At 51.1% G+C, this 13,321-nt stretch overlaps 1 protein-coding gene across 3 annotated transcripts in view; it reads left to right on the top strand.

Annotated features, from left to right (window-relative positions):
* Positions 1-10,528: 10,528 nt before the first annotated feature.
* STX2 (syntaxin 2) overlaps positions 10,529-13,321 on the top strand; it is a 55,011-nt gene continuing 52,218 nt past the window's right edge. For all 3 annotated transcript variants that reach the window (XM_064272041.1, XM_064272039.1, XM_064272040.1), the window contains exon 1: positions 10,529-10,616. In XM_064272041.1, the coding sequence (XP_064128111.1) occupies positions 10,587-10,616 (30 nt within the window). In that variant the 5' untranslated portion in view covers positions 10,529-10,586. The remainder of the gene's footprint in view (positions 10,617-13,321) is intronic.

Consider the following 13,321-nt stretch of genomic DNA (forward strand, 5'->3'; position numbering starts at 1 on the left):
CACACAAGTCTCCAATGATAGATGGGTGGTGGTATGCCTGAGATGCACTGGAGAGGAATTGAACCTGGGTCTCCTGTGTGGAAGGTGAGAATTCTACCACTGAACTATCCTGCCCTCAACAGTATATTAGATAGCGATGATTGCTAAGGAGCAAAATAAAGCCATGAAGGAAGATTCAGTGTGTCAAGAGGAAGGAGTGGCCATGCAGGTAGGGTGGCCAAGAGGCCTTCACTAAGATAGTGATGTTCGAACAAAGACCTGCAGAAGGTGAGGGAAGGAGGCACGGATATTTGAAGGAAGAGAATTCCAGGCAGAGGGAATAGCATGTGCAAAAGCCCCAGGGAGAAGCCTACCTGGAGTTGTCAAGGAACAGCAAAGAGGCTAGGGTGGAGAAGATGAGCAAAGGAAGAGGACATGATGAGCTCAGAGAGGTTGGGAGGGGCTCACATTGGGACTCTGGGCATATTTAGGGCCTTACGATGAGCGTAAGAGCCTCCCGTGTTAGGGACAACTAACTCTGGGCAAATTTAGGGCCTTACGATGAGCGTTAAGAGCCTCCCGTGTCAGGGACAACTAACTCTGGGCAAATTTAGGGCCTTACGATGAGCGTAAGAGCCTCCCGTGTCAGGGACAACTAATTCTGGGCAAATTTAGGGCCTTACGATGAGCGTAAGAGCCTCCCGTGTCAGGGACAACTAACTCTGGGCAAATTTAGGGCCTTATGATGAGTGTTAGAGCCTCCTGTGTTAGGGACAACTACTGCTTCTTTGAGCAAGGGGAACTTTAAGAACAGACGCTTGGCGGTTCACGATAGGACAGACCACTCTCTCTGAAAGACAGTTTTCTTAGTAAAGTCTAAAAAAGGATAGAAAACACCCTAAGAAAACATAAGTGTATACAGGACTTCTCAGAGGTTGAGAGAACCCTGGGCCTCTTTTACTATGTATTTTTAAACAGTATACATAACAAAAATTCCAGCATATATATATATATATATATATTTATTTATGGTCACAAAAATTATGGTACATTTTAAACGCTTACTCTCAATAAATTAACTTTTATTGGACATACTAATAATCGATGCAACGTAACTGCTCCTTGTAAGAAAATGTGAGTTCCTGGGTGGTACAGTTAACGTGCTTGATTGATAACAGAAAGTTCGGCAGTTCGAGTTCACCCAGAGATGCCTCAGAAGAAAGGCCTGGGGATCTATTTCTGAAAAATCAGCCACTGAAAACCCTATGGAGCACAGTTTTACTCTAATACACATGGATTCGCCAAGAGTCAAAACTGACTTGATGGCAACTGTGTTTTTTTTTTTTTTAATTTCTAAACTTAGCATCATGATAAATTACACAAGGATAATGGAGGCATGATAGTGCAGTGGTTAAGAGCTCAGCTGCTAACCAAAAAGTCAGTAGTTCAAATCCACCAACAGTTCCCTGGAAACCCTGTGGGGCAGTTCTACTGTGTCCTATAGGGTCGCTATGAGTTGGAATAGGGTTTGGATTTTTCTTGGTTTATTGCATTTTAAAACACCGTAAAGCTTTATTCTCATTTAAATCTACATTCTGTACCCAGAATAGAGAGAAGAGAAAATGAATTCTAAAGTTGGCTTCAACTTGTGATAAGAATGCGCACTCCTATTGCCAACTGACAATAATTATCAGTTCTTTAGAGGTCTGAATTTGAGTGGATTTTTTACACTTCCCCTATTATTTCATTAAGTCCAGCAAAAATATTTTAGAATCACAGTATTTTAGAACAGGTAGGGAACTTTACTGTGCTGAAGTCCAAATTGTGTTGCAGGTATGTAACTTTGCGCAAGCAGTTCAAAGCCTTTTGCTTCAGTTTTTCCATCTGCAATATCAACAGGGCCATCTCACCAGTTAAATGAGTTAGAGTGTGGTGGTTACTCTGGGGCCACTGGGATAATCCAGGCTCCACTTCAGGGTCATCTCAACGGCAATTCCTCTGTCTGAAGTACTTTTCCCCCAGATATCTGCACAGCCTGGTCCTTTGCCTCCTCCAAGTTTTTGGTCCAGTGACACCTTATTGGTGAGGCCTGCCCTACTCCATCTGTTATGGATTGAATTGTGCCCCCTAAAATGTGTGTTGTAAATTCTAACCCCTATACCTGTGGAGGAGCTCTGGTGGCACAATGGTTAAGAGCTCAGGTGCTAACTCAAAGGTCGGCAGTTTGAATCTACCAGCTGCTCCTTGGGAACCCTATGGGCAGTTCTATTCTGTCCTATAGGGTCACTATGAGTTGGAATCCACCAGACAGGGAGGCAACAGTTTTTTGTTTTTTTTTTAAATACCTGGGGAAGTAATTACATTTGGGAATGGGTTTTGTTATGTTAATGAGGCCATGTCAGTGCAGGGTGTGTTTTAAGCCAAACACCGTGGAAATGGAGCAGACAGGCACAGAGAAGCAAGCACAGATGGGGGGAGACAGATGCCACAGTACATGAAGATCTCCAAGGAACAGAGAAACAGAGGCTGAAAAGAGACAAGGACCTTCCCCCAGAGCCCACAGAGAGAGAAAGCCTGTGCTGAATTTGGACTTCCAGCCTCCTAAATGTGAGAAAATGGATTTCTGTTTGTTGAGGGCACTCACTTTTGGTATTTCTGTTATAGCAGCCCTAGATAACTAAGACACAGTCCATTAAACCCCCTCCCTTACACCCCAAATTCCCCTAACCCACCTTTATTGATTTATACATCTAGCCGGGGCGGATTATCCAATAACTAAGGTAACCATGTGCTTATGCCATCAACCAAGCAGGGGCACCAGTTGTCCAGGGCAAAGACCCATAGATGCCAAGTAGACAGAACACAAGGAAAAGCAAGCACTGTGGTGGAAGGGAACTGGCAGGGCACTAAATGAACCTGATACCAGCTCCAGTGCCTGAGAATGTGTTGGCCAGAAATAAAAGTCACGCAGGGTCACGAGGGCGAGCACACACCACGTTGTTTAAGCTATGAGGCCCCTGCCACTTCAACACCTTCGTTGACATCTGTCTCCTATGGTAAACTCCCATGTAATTGAAACTCCTTATCTCAGCAGGTCTCTTGGAAGTATTCTATTTCTTTCTAATAAACAAGAGGTGGGTGTAGGCTGCTGAGTCTAACTGTCGTGACATTTACACAATATGAAACTGGATCCAACACGAGCAGTTACCGGACAAGGACGGATTATATCAATAGATACTGGGTCTCCGATCCATTTTGAGAGAACCATCTTGTACCTCCGTGTCTGCTGATCCAGGACCTCCAGCAATGTCAGGGGGCCAGCAGTGCTCTTTGCCTGATACAAACACAAGAGTATGCTTTTGCACACGTCTTGGTAAACAACCAACAGGAACTCTAGTCCCAGATGACGGGTAAAAGTGAGGGAAAGCGAATAAGTCAACTACTGCAATGAATTCAATCAAGTTACTTTTTAACTGCATAGCATTTCTGTACAGTTACTCATTTCCTTTGTTGTAGAATATGTGGAATATTCCTTTTGTAGAAAATTTGGTATGTAGTACAAACCTTAGTACCCCGCATCCACTAAAAAATTTTATAATCCAGTTCATCTCATTTGGCTAAAATAGTATATATCACTTTTGCATCCAATCGCTAATATTATAAAAAAAATATAACTGCATTTAAAAAGAAGTTACATCACGGATAGCTAACACACACGTATATGTGTATATATATAAATATTTACACACATAAGTATATATATACCTCCTCCCATTGGAATGCGTGAGTAAACAGAGGAGGGGCACTACAGATTATCAGTGTTTAAGGCCCTTACATGCCTTAATCCGGCCCTACGTTCAGCCCCCAAAAGTCAGGTGTGCTTAAAAAGAGCTAGACCAGAACTGAATTCCTCCTGAAATCAGAAAACAGACGAGAAAACGCGTATGATTATCCAGTTCAAGTCAACCGAAAACAAAGATACATGGATAGGGAAGAAGTAATACAAGAATTAATAAATCGTAATAATCAAAAAGTAGAAACAACCGAAAAGTCCATCAACAGATGAATGAATAAGCAGAATGTGGTATACACACCGTGGAATATTACTCAGCCATAAAGGGAAATGAGGTCCTGATACACGCCACAACGTGGATGGAACTTTAAAACGTGCTGAGCGAAATAAGTCAGTCACAAAAGGACAAAACTGTATGATCTCACTTATACGAAATAAGCAAATATATGGAAACCAACTCGAAGAACATAATGTCACTGAGTGACATTTCTATATACCAAAAAACCAAACTCATTGCTATTGAGTTGATCCCAACTCATAGCGACCCCGCAGGACAGAGGAGAACTGCCCCACAGGTATTTCAAGGAGTGGCTGGTGGATTTGAACTGCCGACATTTTGGTAAGCCGCCGATCTCTTAACCACTGCGCCACCAGTCCTGAATTGGTATATGCTTTGTTGCGTATATTTTCACCACGATAAAGAGAAACTATTAAGTCACCATCCTTGCCCTATTATGTCATTCTCTCACTTGTGCCACATTCCTTGAAAAGGCAGATGTAAGTGTCATAGGGCACATGCCTGTTCCTCCAGGAGCTAAAAACTCACTTTTAGTAAATGACTATATTAGTTTTCTATTGCTGCCAAAACAAATTCCCCCCGAAACATAGCAGCTTAAAACAGGACAAAGGTAGTATCTTACTGTTCTGTAGGTCAGAAGTCTGGGCTGGCTCACGGCCCCTTCTTCTGCTCTGGGTTTCACAAAGTACCTGTCAGCTAGCCTCTTGTCGGGAGGCTCAGGGAGAAACTGCTTCTAGGCTCCTCCAGGTTGCTGGCAAAATCTAATTCCTTGAAGCTGTAGGACAGTGGTCGCCTTGCTGAACGTCACCGAGGGCAGCCCTTAGCTCCCTCAGCCCTTGCACGTGTGCCCCTAACTCTGAGCGCCAGCAAAGGCAGGTCAAGTCCTTCTCACGCCTGGAATCTCTCGGACTTCCCATCTGCCATATCTCTTCTCTTTCCAGCTGGAGAAAGTTCTCTGCTTTGGGGGCTCACAAGTGATTAGATTGGGCTCACCCAAATAATCCAGACAGGTTGCTAACGTGCAAAATCCCCACGTAAAGGAACAGTCACGGGTCTGGGGATTAGGATGTGGCTATCTCTGTTGTCGGAGTTAGCTGCTGTGGCATTGGCTGGTCTGATGGCGACCCCATGCACAGCAGACTGAAATGCTGCCCGTCCTGGCCACCCCAGAACTGGACTGTTGTGATCCACAGGATTCTCATGAGCTGATTTTCGGAGGTAGATCACCAGGCTTCTCTCCCTAGTCTGTCTTAGTCTGGAAGCTCCGAGGAAACCTGTTCAGCGACATAGCAACACGCAGGCCTCCCCTGGCAGATGGGTGGTGGCTGCACAGGAGGTGTATCTGCTGGGAATCCACCAGGTCACCTGAATGGAAGGTGAGAGCTCTACCACCCAACACGCTGCCCAGGCCCATTATTCTGCTTACCACCATGACCCAATAATGACTCAATGACATTTCATTGTCCTTTTCTCCTTTCTAAGAAGGTCTACTGCAGGACACGACACCTCTTTGAGCGCCTGTCCCAGTCCACCTCACAACGACTCCCCTTTCTTCGAGGATCAGCAGCCATGATTGTACCACGTGACCTTGCTTCCCGGGTCACTGAGCCAATCGGGTTTCCTGTCCTGGGACTGTGGCTCTTTTCTCATTCTCTCGGAGTGGGACAGTGGTTAAGAGCACTGCTAACCAAAAGGTCGGCAGTTCAAATCCACCAGCAACTCCTTGGAAACCCTATGGCGCAGCTCTAATCTGTCCATTAGTGTCGCTGTGAGTCAGAATCAACTCCACAGCAGTGGGTTTAGTTTTTGTGTGTGGCTGTTACTGGAGGGTTTTGAACCCACCACAGAGTCCTGGCTGATGTTTTGAACCCGAAAATATCTTGACTGCATATGTACGTATGTAATATACACACAAAAATGATAAACTATGTACTAGTATTCATACCCTCATTTTTTCCTGGCAGAATAAGCAAGCTTCTGATTGCCAAATTCAACATTATTCAAGTATTTACCATATTTTTGTGTATTTTGGAATAATCAGTGGGGAAGGGCCATACTTAAGGAGAGATTATAAATGATGACAGAAAGCTGCTTGGAGAATTGCAGTGTCCAGGAGGAGGCCTTTTGATGGGGAAGTTCAGGGTGCGGTTTGGAGAGAAAGAGGACTTTTCTAGGTTCCTAGGGGCTGCGGGAACGAAATACCACACGCTACTGGGTGGAAACCCTAGGTTCTTGCTCAGCATGGCCCGTATTGGCAGATAAACGAGAGACCGAGGTAGGAGAACAAGAAAGGCACATTTATGTCATTGTCCAAGGAAATGGAGTCAGTCGGTGCTTACTGCTGCCAAGACTGCTTGCTAAGAGCTGGCAGGCAGGTTACTTTTAAGGGGTTTACAAGTAGAGAGTTCATACGTCAGCAACATTCTTAATCACAGCACACAGGCGCAATGGGGTTTACATAAACCTCCAAGCAAAAGCGGGATTCAAATGCAAAGCTGGGCGGGTGGGGAGCCCAGCAAAGGACAGGATTCTGCCATACCACACTGGAGGGGAGGAAGCCAGGTAAAGTACACAGTCAGGGGGTTCTGTCTCATACAAAGTGGGTGGCTTTAGAAAATAGAAATTTATTGTCTCGCAATTGTGGAGGTTTGACATCCAAATCGGAGTGGGGCTTCCTTCTGAGGGCTTTGAGACAGTCTGTCCCATGCCTCTCTCCTGCCTTCTGGTGGCTCCTGGCAATCCTTGGCATGCAGCTAGGTCCCCCAGCTGTCCTTCCTCCATCTCCTTGCCTACCTCAGAGTCTATAATCTGTGATACTGCCTATTTTAATACTCATAGCAATGTATCAGCCCTTCCTCACTCTAAGTGATAAAACCAAAAAGGCAATTTATGGCTTACAAAAGCTCTGGAGTTACTGGTATCAGGTACTGCTTGATCCAGGAGCCTAAGTGCTATATCAGGAAAAAGTAGTTTTTTTTCCACCCCTAATTTCACTTCCTTTATACTAAGTTCATTCTCAGACAAGCTCTGCTATAATTGCCCACTGCCCCCAGCTCATTTTTGGTAGCTTAGTCAAAATAGAGACTTTTGGTTTGGCCCACATCCATCAAATAATTTAGTTTTTTTTTTTTAATTTCTCTTTCAAAAATTTATACACATTGTTTTGTGACATTGGTTGTAAACCCCGCAATGTGACAGCGTACTCTCTCTTTCCACCCGCGGGTTCCCTGTATCCATTTGACCACTTCCTGTCCCTTCTTGCCTTCTCATCCTCTTTTGGGACAGGAGCTGCCCATTTGGCCTTATATATTTGATTGAACATGTATATTTGATTGAACTAAGAAGCACGTTCCTCAAATGTATTATTTTTTGCCTTAAAGTCCTGTCTAATCTCTGTCTAAAGAGTGGGCTTTGGAAATGGCTTCAGTTCTGGGTTAACAGAGTGTCCAGGGGCCATAGCTTCGGGAGTGATTTTGATTTAAATTGTGAAAAACATATCAGAGTCATAAATTAAGAAGAATCAAGTGTGCCCCTAGCCCACCCAAGTCCGAGTTCCTGTCTTTCCTCTCCTGGTTTGTCTGGTCGCTCTGTGTCTCCTAACTCCACTCCTAAAAACCAAGTACCGATTCACACCCAGAACCAAATTCAGAGCTTCCTGTTTTTTCTGTTGAGGTGCTTCTTCCCAAATAGATTCTCTATGGCCGCCTTCTTCTCATCACTCAGATCACAGCTCAGAACTCACCTCCTCAAAAGGTCCTCTGCCTAGTGAAGAACCTAACTTTGCCCAAAAAGAGGTCTGGCCTTTGCCCTCAGCTCCTGGGAGGTGATTTTTGTTTGCTGGGTGGCCTTGGGCCAGCCAGATAGTAACAATGTGCTTTAGGGTGGGGGCTGGCCACACCTTAGGGTAGGCTGGCCGTGCCAGAAAGGCCAACTGTGGAATGTACGGTGGGGACTGAGGCCAACCGCTTGGGTAATCAATCAATCAAGCCTATGTAATGAAGCCCCAGTGAAAACGCTGGACACTGAGGTTCGATGAGCTTCACTGGTTGACAATACTCCACATGTGTTGTCACACATCAATACTAGGAAAGTAACATGGCCTGACTCCACAGGGAGAAGACAACAGAAGCTCCACATTTGGTACTTCTGGAATCTGCCGCATGCGTCTCTTCCCTCACTAACTTTAATCTGGGTCCTTTCCCTGTAATAAACCACAGTTGTGAGTATAATGGAGCCCTGGTGCTGTAGTGAAGTGCTACAGCTGCTAACCAAAAGGTTGGCAGTTTGAATCCTCCAGCCACTCCTTGGAAACCCTATGGGGCAGTTCTGCTGTGTCCTACAAGGTCCCTATGAGTTGGAGTCGACTTGATGGTAGAAGTTTGGTTTCGTTTGGTTTGGTTTTGGTGTGTATAACAGCTTCCAGTGAGCTCTGTGAGTCCTTCTAGCAAATCATGGAAGCTGAGGGTGGTTTTGGGAACCCCTGGATATTGTAGTAGGTGTCAGAAGTGAGGGTGATCTTGGGGCCTGTTCACTCTAACTTTGTGGTTGGCCTAAACTCTCAGCACCCCCTGACCCATCTGTCTTCTTGTTCTCTATCATCACGCCCCCTATTTTCCTCTTTTCACTAATCTGTCTGTATACCCCAGTTCCTGACCTGCAGGTGTTGTCCCTCCTGCCACCCTGTCACTTTATGTCGCTTTATTCTGATGCATTGTGTACCTTACTTCATTTCCTCTCCTTTATTCACACCAAAGGCTGGAGGCGGACTCTTAAAAGGTCACTTTCTGCAGACATACTGCACCCAGCTCCTCTGTTGCTTAGCTAAATTTGTCAAAATTCATTAAATGGTCTTTTATTTTTTTTACATGTGAAAATCAGGGAGATTTAAAACATAGATTTTAATTTTTAGAGCAGTTTTAGGCTTACAGAAAGCACAGAGAGTTCCCATATCCCCCTGTTATGGCTTGAATTGTGTCCCCCAAAAGTTCTGTTGGACCTATGAACATGATGTTGTTTGGAAAGAGGGTCTTTGCAGATGTTATCAGTTAACGCGAGGTGATAGAGGAGTAGGCCCTAATCCCATCTGAGCTGTGTGTTATAAAAGGGAGAACAGACACGGATGGAAGCTGGTCAGGTCAGGATGGAGGCACAGTGGGGTTACGCTGCAGCTGCAAGGCACAGGACAGCTGGTGCTGGAAGAGACAAGGACGGACCCTCCCGCAGAGCTTTCAGAGAGAATGTGGCTCTGCAGACACCCTGGATTTGGACTTGTAGCCTCCAGAATTGTGAGAGAATAAAATTCTATCCCTGTCAGTCACCCACTTTGAGGTGCTTTGTTCCAGGAGCCCTGGGCCAGTAATAGGCCCTTTGCCTCTGCACACCATTTGTCCTTTATTTCCCCATATATATTTTCTTTCCTTTTTTTCTTTTATTATTGTACTTTAGATGAAGGTTTACAGAGCAAATTAATTTCTCATTAAACAATTCATACATATTGTTTTGCGACATTGGTTGCCAACCCCACGGCATGTCAACACTCTCCCCTTCTCTACCCTGGGCTCCCTATTACCAGCTTTCCTGTCCCCTCCTGCCTTCTCAGCCTTGCCCCTGGGCTGGTGTGCACATTTAGCCTCTGCTTGTTTTATGGGCCTGTCTAATCTTTGGCTGAAGGGTGAACCTCAGGAGCAACTTCAGTACTCAGTTCAAAGGGTGTCGGGAGTTTCTCCTTTTTTTAAACATCTGGTTACAATTCATGAACCAAAACGGATAAGTTATTTACTAAAGTCCATAGTTTACATTGGGGTTGCACTTTGTGTTGTAAATAAACTAATTTTTTTTTTAATAAATAAAGCCATGGGGATGAAAGCAAAAGCACAGATCAAGAAGGGCTAAGTGGTATGTGTACCCGACTTGGGGAAGAGGCGGCCCCCTTAGGACCAGGTTGGCCACGCCCCTTAACCACTGGCCCCTCCCCATCCCAGGCCCCGCCTACACCTCCCGATCAGCCCTTTCAGCCCAGGCCACGCCCCATCCCTTCCAGGTCCTCCCTGCCGCGCAAACCCCGCCCCACCCCAGGCCCCGCCCCGTCACAGGTCCCGCCCTCCCGTCCGGCCCCGCCCCACCCGAGAACCCTCCCCGGCCCAGCCCCCGCCCTCACATCCAGACCCCGCCCCCACCAGAGGCCCCGCCCCAGGCCTCGCCCTCCCGTCCGGACCACGCCCACCCGAGTCCCCGCCCCGTCCCAGGCCCCTCCCCCGCAGCCCGCCCCCGACTCCCGGCCCCGTCCGCGCTCGCTGGCTGCATTCCCACAGGGAGTGAGCGGGCGGCGGCCGCGCATGCGCAGAGCGGCGGCTGGTTGCCGTGGCAGCGCCGCCAGGAGGCGAGGAGGGCGGCCGGCGGGCAGGCGCCGAGCGGGGACCCCGGCGGCTGAGGCGGCGACGCGCGACCGAGACCCCGCGGCAGGCAGAGCCTCCGGGCGGGCAGCGTTAGCGGCGGGACGCGCCTCCCGGCCCGGGGATGCGGGACCGGCTGCCGGACCTGACGGCGGTGAGAGGGGCGGCGGGTAGCGGCGTGGGGCCGGGCGGGTCCGGGGCGGGAGAAGGGGTCCCGGTACCGGGGCCGGGCCGCAGCCCCTCTTCCCGCCCCTCCGCGGACCCCGACCCCACGGCCCGGCCGGCGCCGGCCCTGATCTCATTTCCTGCTCCCGCCCACCCGGCCCCTCCTGGGCGCAGGGCCTCGTCGACGTGTCCCGGGCGGGGGTCGCCGGGCGGCTCCGCTCTCACCGCTGTGACAGCCCGGGGTCCGGACCTGCTAGTGCCGCCCTGGTCCTGCTAGTGCCCCCCTGGTCCTGCTAGTGCCGCCCTGGTCCACCTAGTGCCGCCCTGGTCCACCTAGTGCCGCCCTGGTCCTGCTAGTGCCGCCCTGGTCCTGCTGGTGCCGCCCTGGTTCTGCTGGTGCCCCCCTGGTCCTGCTGGTGCCGCCCTGGTCCTGCTGGTGCCCCCCTGGTCCTGCTAGTGCCGCCCTGGTCCTGCTAGTGCCCCCCTGGTCCTGCTAGTGCCGCCCTGGTCCTGCTAGTGCCGCCCTGGTCCACCTAGTGCCGCCCTGGTCCACCTAGTGCCGCCCTGGTCCTGCTGGTGCCGCCCTGGTCCTGCTGGTGCCGCCCTGGTTCTGCTGGTGCCCCCCTGGTCCTGCTGGTGCCGCCCTGGTTCTGCTGGTGCCCCCCTGGTCCTGCTAGTGCCCCCCTGGTCCTCCTAGTGCCGCCCTGGTCCACCAAGTGCCGCCCTGGTCCTGCTAGTGCCCCCCGGTCCACCTAGTGCTGTCCTGGTCCTGCTAGTGCAACCCTGATCCTGGTCCTGCTAGTGCCGCCCTGGTTCTGCTGGTGCCCCCCTGGTCCAGCTAGTGCCCCCTGGTCCTGCTAGTGCCCCCCTGGTCCTGCTAGTGCCGCCCTGGTCCACCAAGTGCCGCCCTGGTCCTGCTAGTGCCCCCCTGGTCCACCTAGTGCTGTCCTGGTCCTGCTAGTGCAGCCCTGGTCCTGCTAGTGCAACCCTGGTCCACCTAGTGCCGCCCTGATCCTGGTCCTGCTAGTGCATCCCTGGTCCACCTAGTGCCGCCCTGGTCCACCTAGTGCCACCCTGGTCCTGCTAGTGCTGCCCTGGTCCACCTAGTGCCGCCCTGGTCCTGCTAGTGCCCCCCTGGTCCTCCTAGTGCCGCCCTGGTCCACCTAGTGCCGCCCTGGTCCACCTAGTGCCGCCCTGGTCCACCTAGTGCCGCCCTGGTCCACCTAGTGCCGCCCTGGTCCTGCTAGTGCGTCCCTGGTCCACCTAGTGCCGCCCTGGTCCACCTAGTGCCGCCCTGGTCCACCTAGTGCCACCCTGGTCCACCTAGTGCCACCCTGGTCCACCTAGTGCCACCCTGGTCCTGCTAGTGCGTCCCTGGTCCACCTAGTGCCGCCCTGGTCCACCTAGTGCCGCCCTGGTCCACCTAGTGCCGCCCTGGTCCACCTAGTGCCGCCCTGGTCCACCTAGTGCCGCCCTGGTCCTGCTAGTGCCGCCCTGGCCCACCTAGTGCCACCCTGGTCCTGCTAGTGCCCCCCTGGTCCTCCTAGTGCCGCCCTGGTCCACCTAGTGCCGCCCTGGTCCACCTAGTGCCACCCTGGTCCACCTAGTGCCGCCCTGGTCCTGCTAGTGCATACCTGGTCCACCTAGTGCCGCCCTGGTCCACCTAGTGCCGCCCTGGTCCACCTAGTGCCGCCCTGGTCCTGCTAGTGCCGCCCTGGTCCACCTAGTGCCGCCCTGGTCCACCTAGTGCCGCCCTGGTCCTGCTAGTGCCCCCCTGGTCCTCCTAGTGCCGCCGTGGTCCACCTAGTGCCGCCGTGGTCCACCTAGTGTTGCCCTGGTCGTGCTAGTGCCGCCCTGGTCCACCCAGTGCCGCCCTGGTCCACCCAGTGCCGCCCTCGTCCTGCTAGTGCCGCCCTGGGTCTGCTAGTGCCGCCCTGGTCCACCTAGTGCCGCCCGGGTCCACCTAGTGCTACCCTGGCCCACCTAGTGCCACCCTGGTCCTGCTAGCGCCGCCCCGGTCCTGCTAGTGCCCCCCGGTCCTGCTAGTGCCGCCCTGGTCCACCTAGTGCCGCCCTGGTCCACCCAGTAGCCGAGCTCCGGGGAAGGGTCACATCTGCCCAGAGTCCCAGGACGGGCCGAGTGCCCCTTCTGGGCAGGACCCCCCTTTCCTGCGCCAAGCTCTGCTGCCCCCCCCCCCCGGGGCGTTTCCTCTGAAGCTCTGCACCCACAACACACTGGTGGATTCCTGGCACGGCGCTTATCACAGCCAGAAATGGTTAACTGCCGCCAGGCCCACCCTAGTAGTTGTCAGCTCAAAGAGCGGGGCCGGCTCCTGCGCACTGCTTTGTCCTGTGTTCACTTGGGGCTGCATACAGTAAGCACTCCGTAGATGAGTGCAATGTGAATGCGAGAAGGGAGTGCTGGATACTGAGGGTGGGGCGGGCAGCTCGTCTCTCTGTTCCCCCAGGAAAGAGCTTGCTATGCATTTGTTTACTTTATTCACCAGCACGTCCAGCTGGGGCCTGCTCTGAGCTTAGGCACTGGGTGCGTTGACGTTGGCGTTCTGATTCAGCAAAGGCTAACAGTTCACTCGATGCATTCTGCCTGCGGAAAGATGACAGTACAGCGAATGAGCTGCTGAAACGACGGTGGAGGTTTCTAAAACACCCAAGCATCCAAACATTTTAGGCCAAC

This window comes from Loxodonta africana, chromosome 19 (genome assembly GCF_030014295.1).
Source record: "Loxodonta africana isolate mLoxAfr1 chromosome 19, mLoxAfr1.hap2, whole genome shotgun sequence".
In the NCBI taxonomy this organism is placed as follows: Eukaryota; Metazoa; Chordata; class Mammalia; order Proboscidea; family Elephantidae; genus Loxodonta; species Loxodonta africana.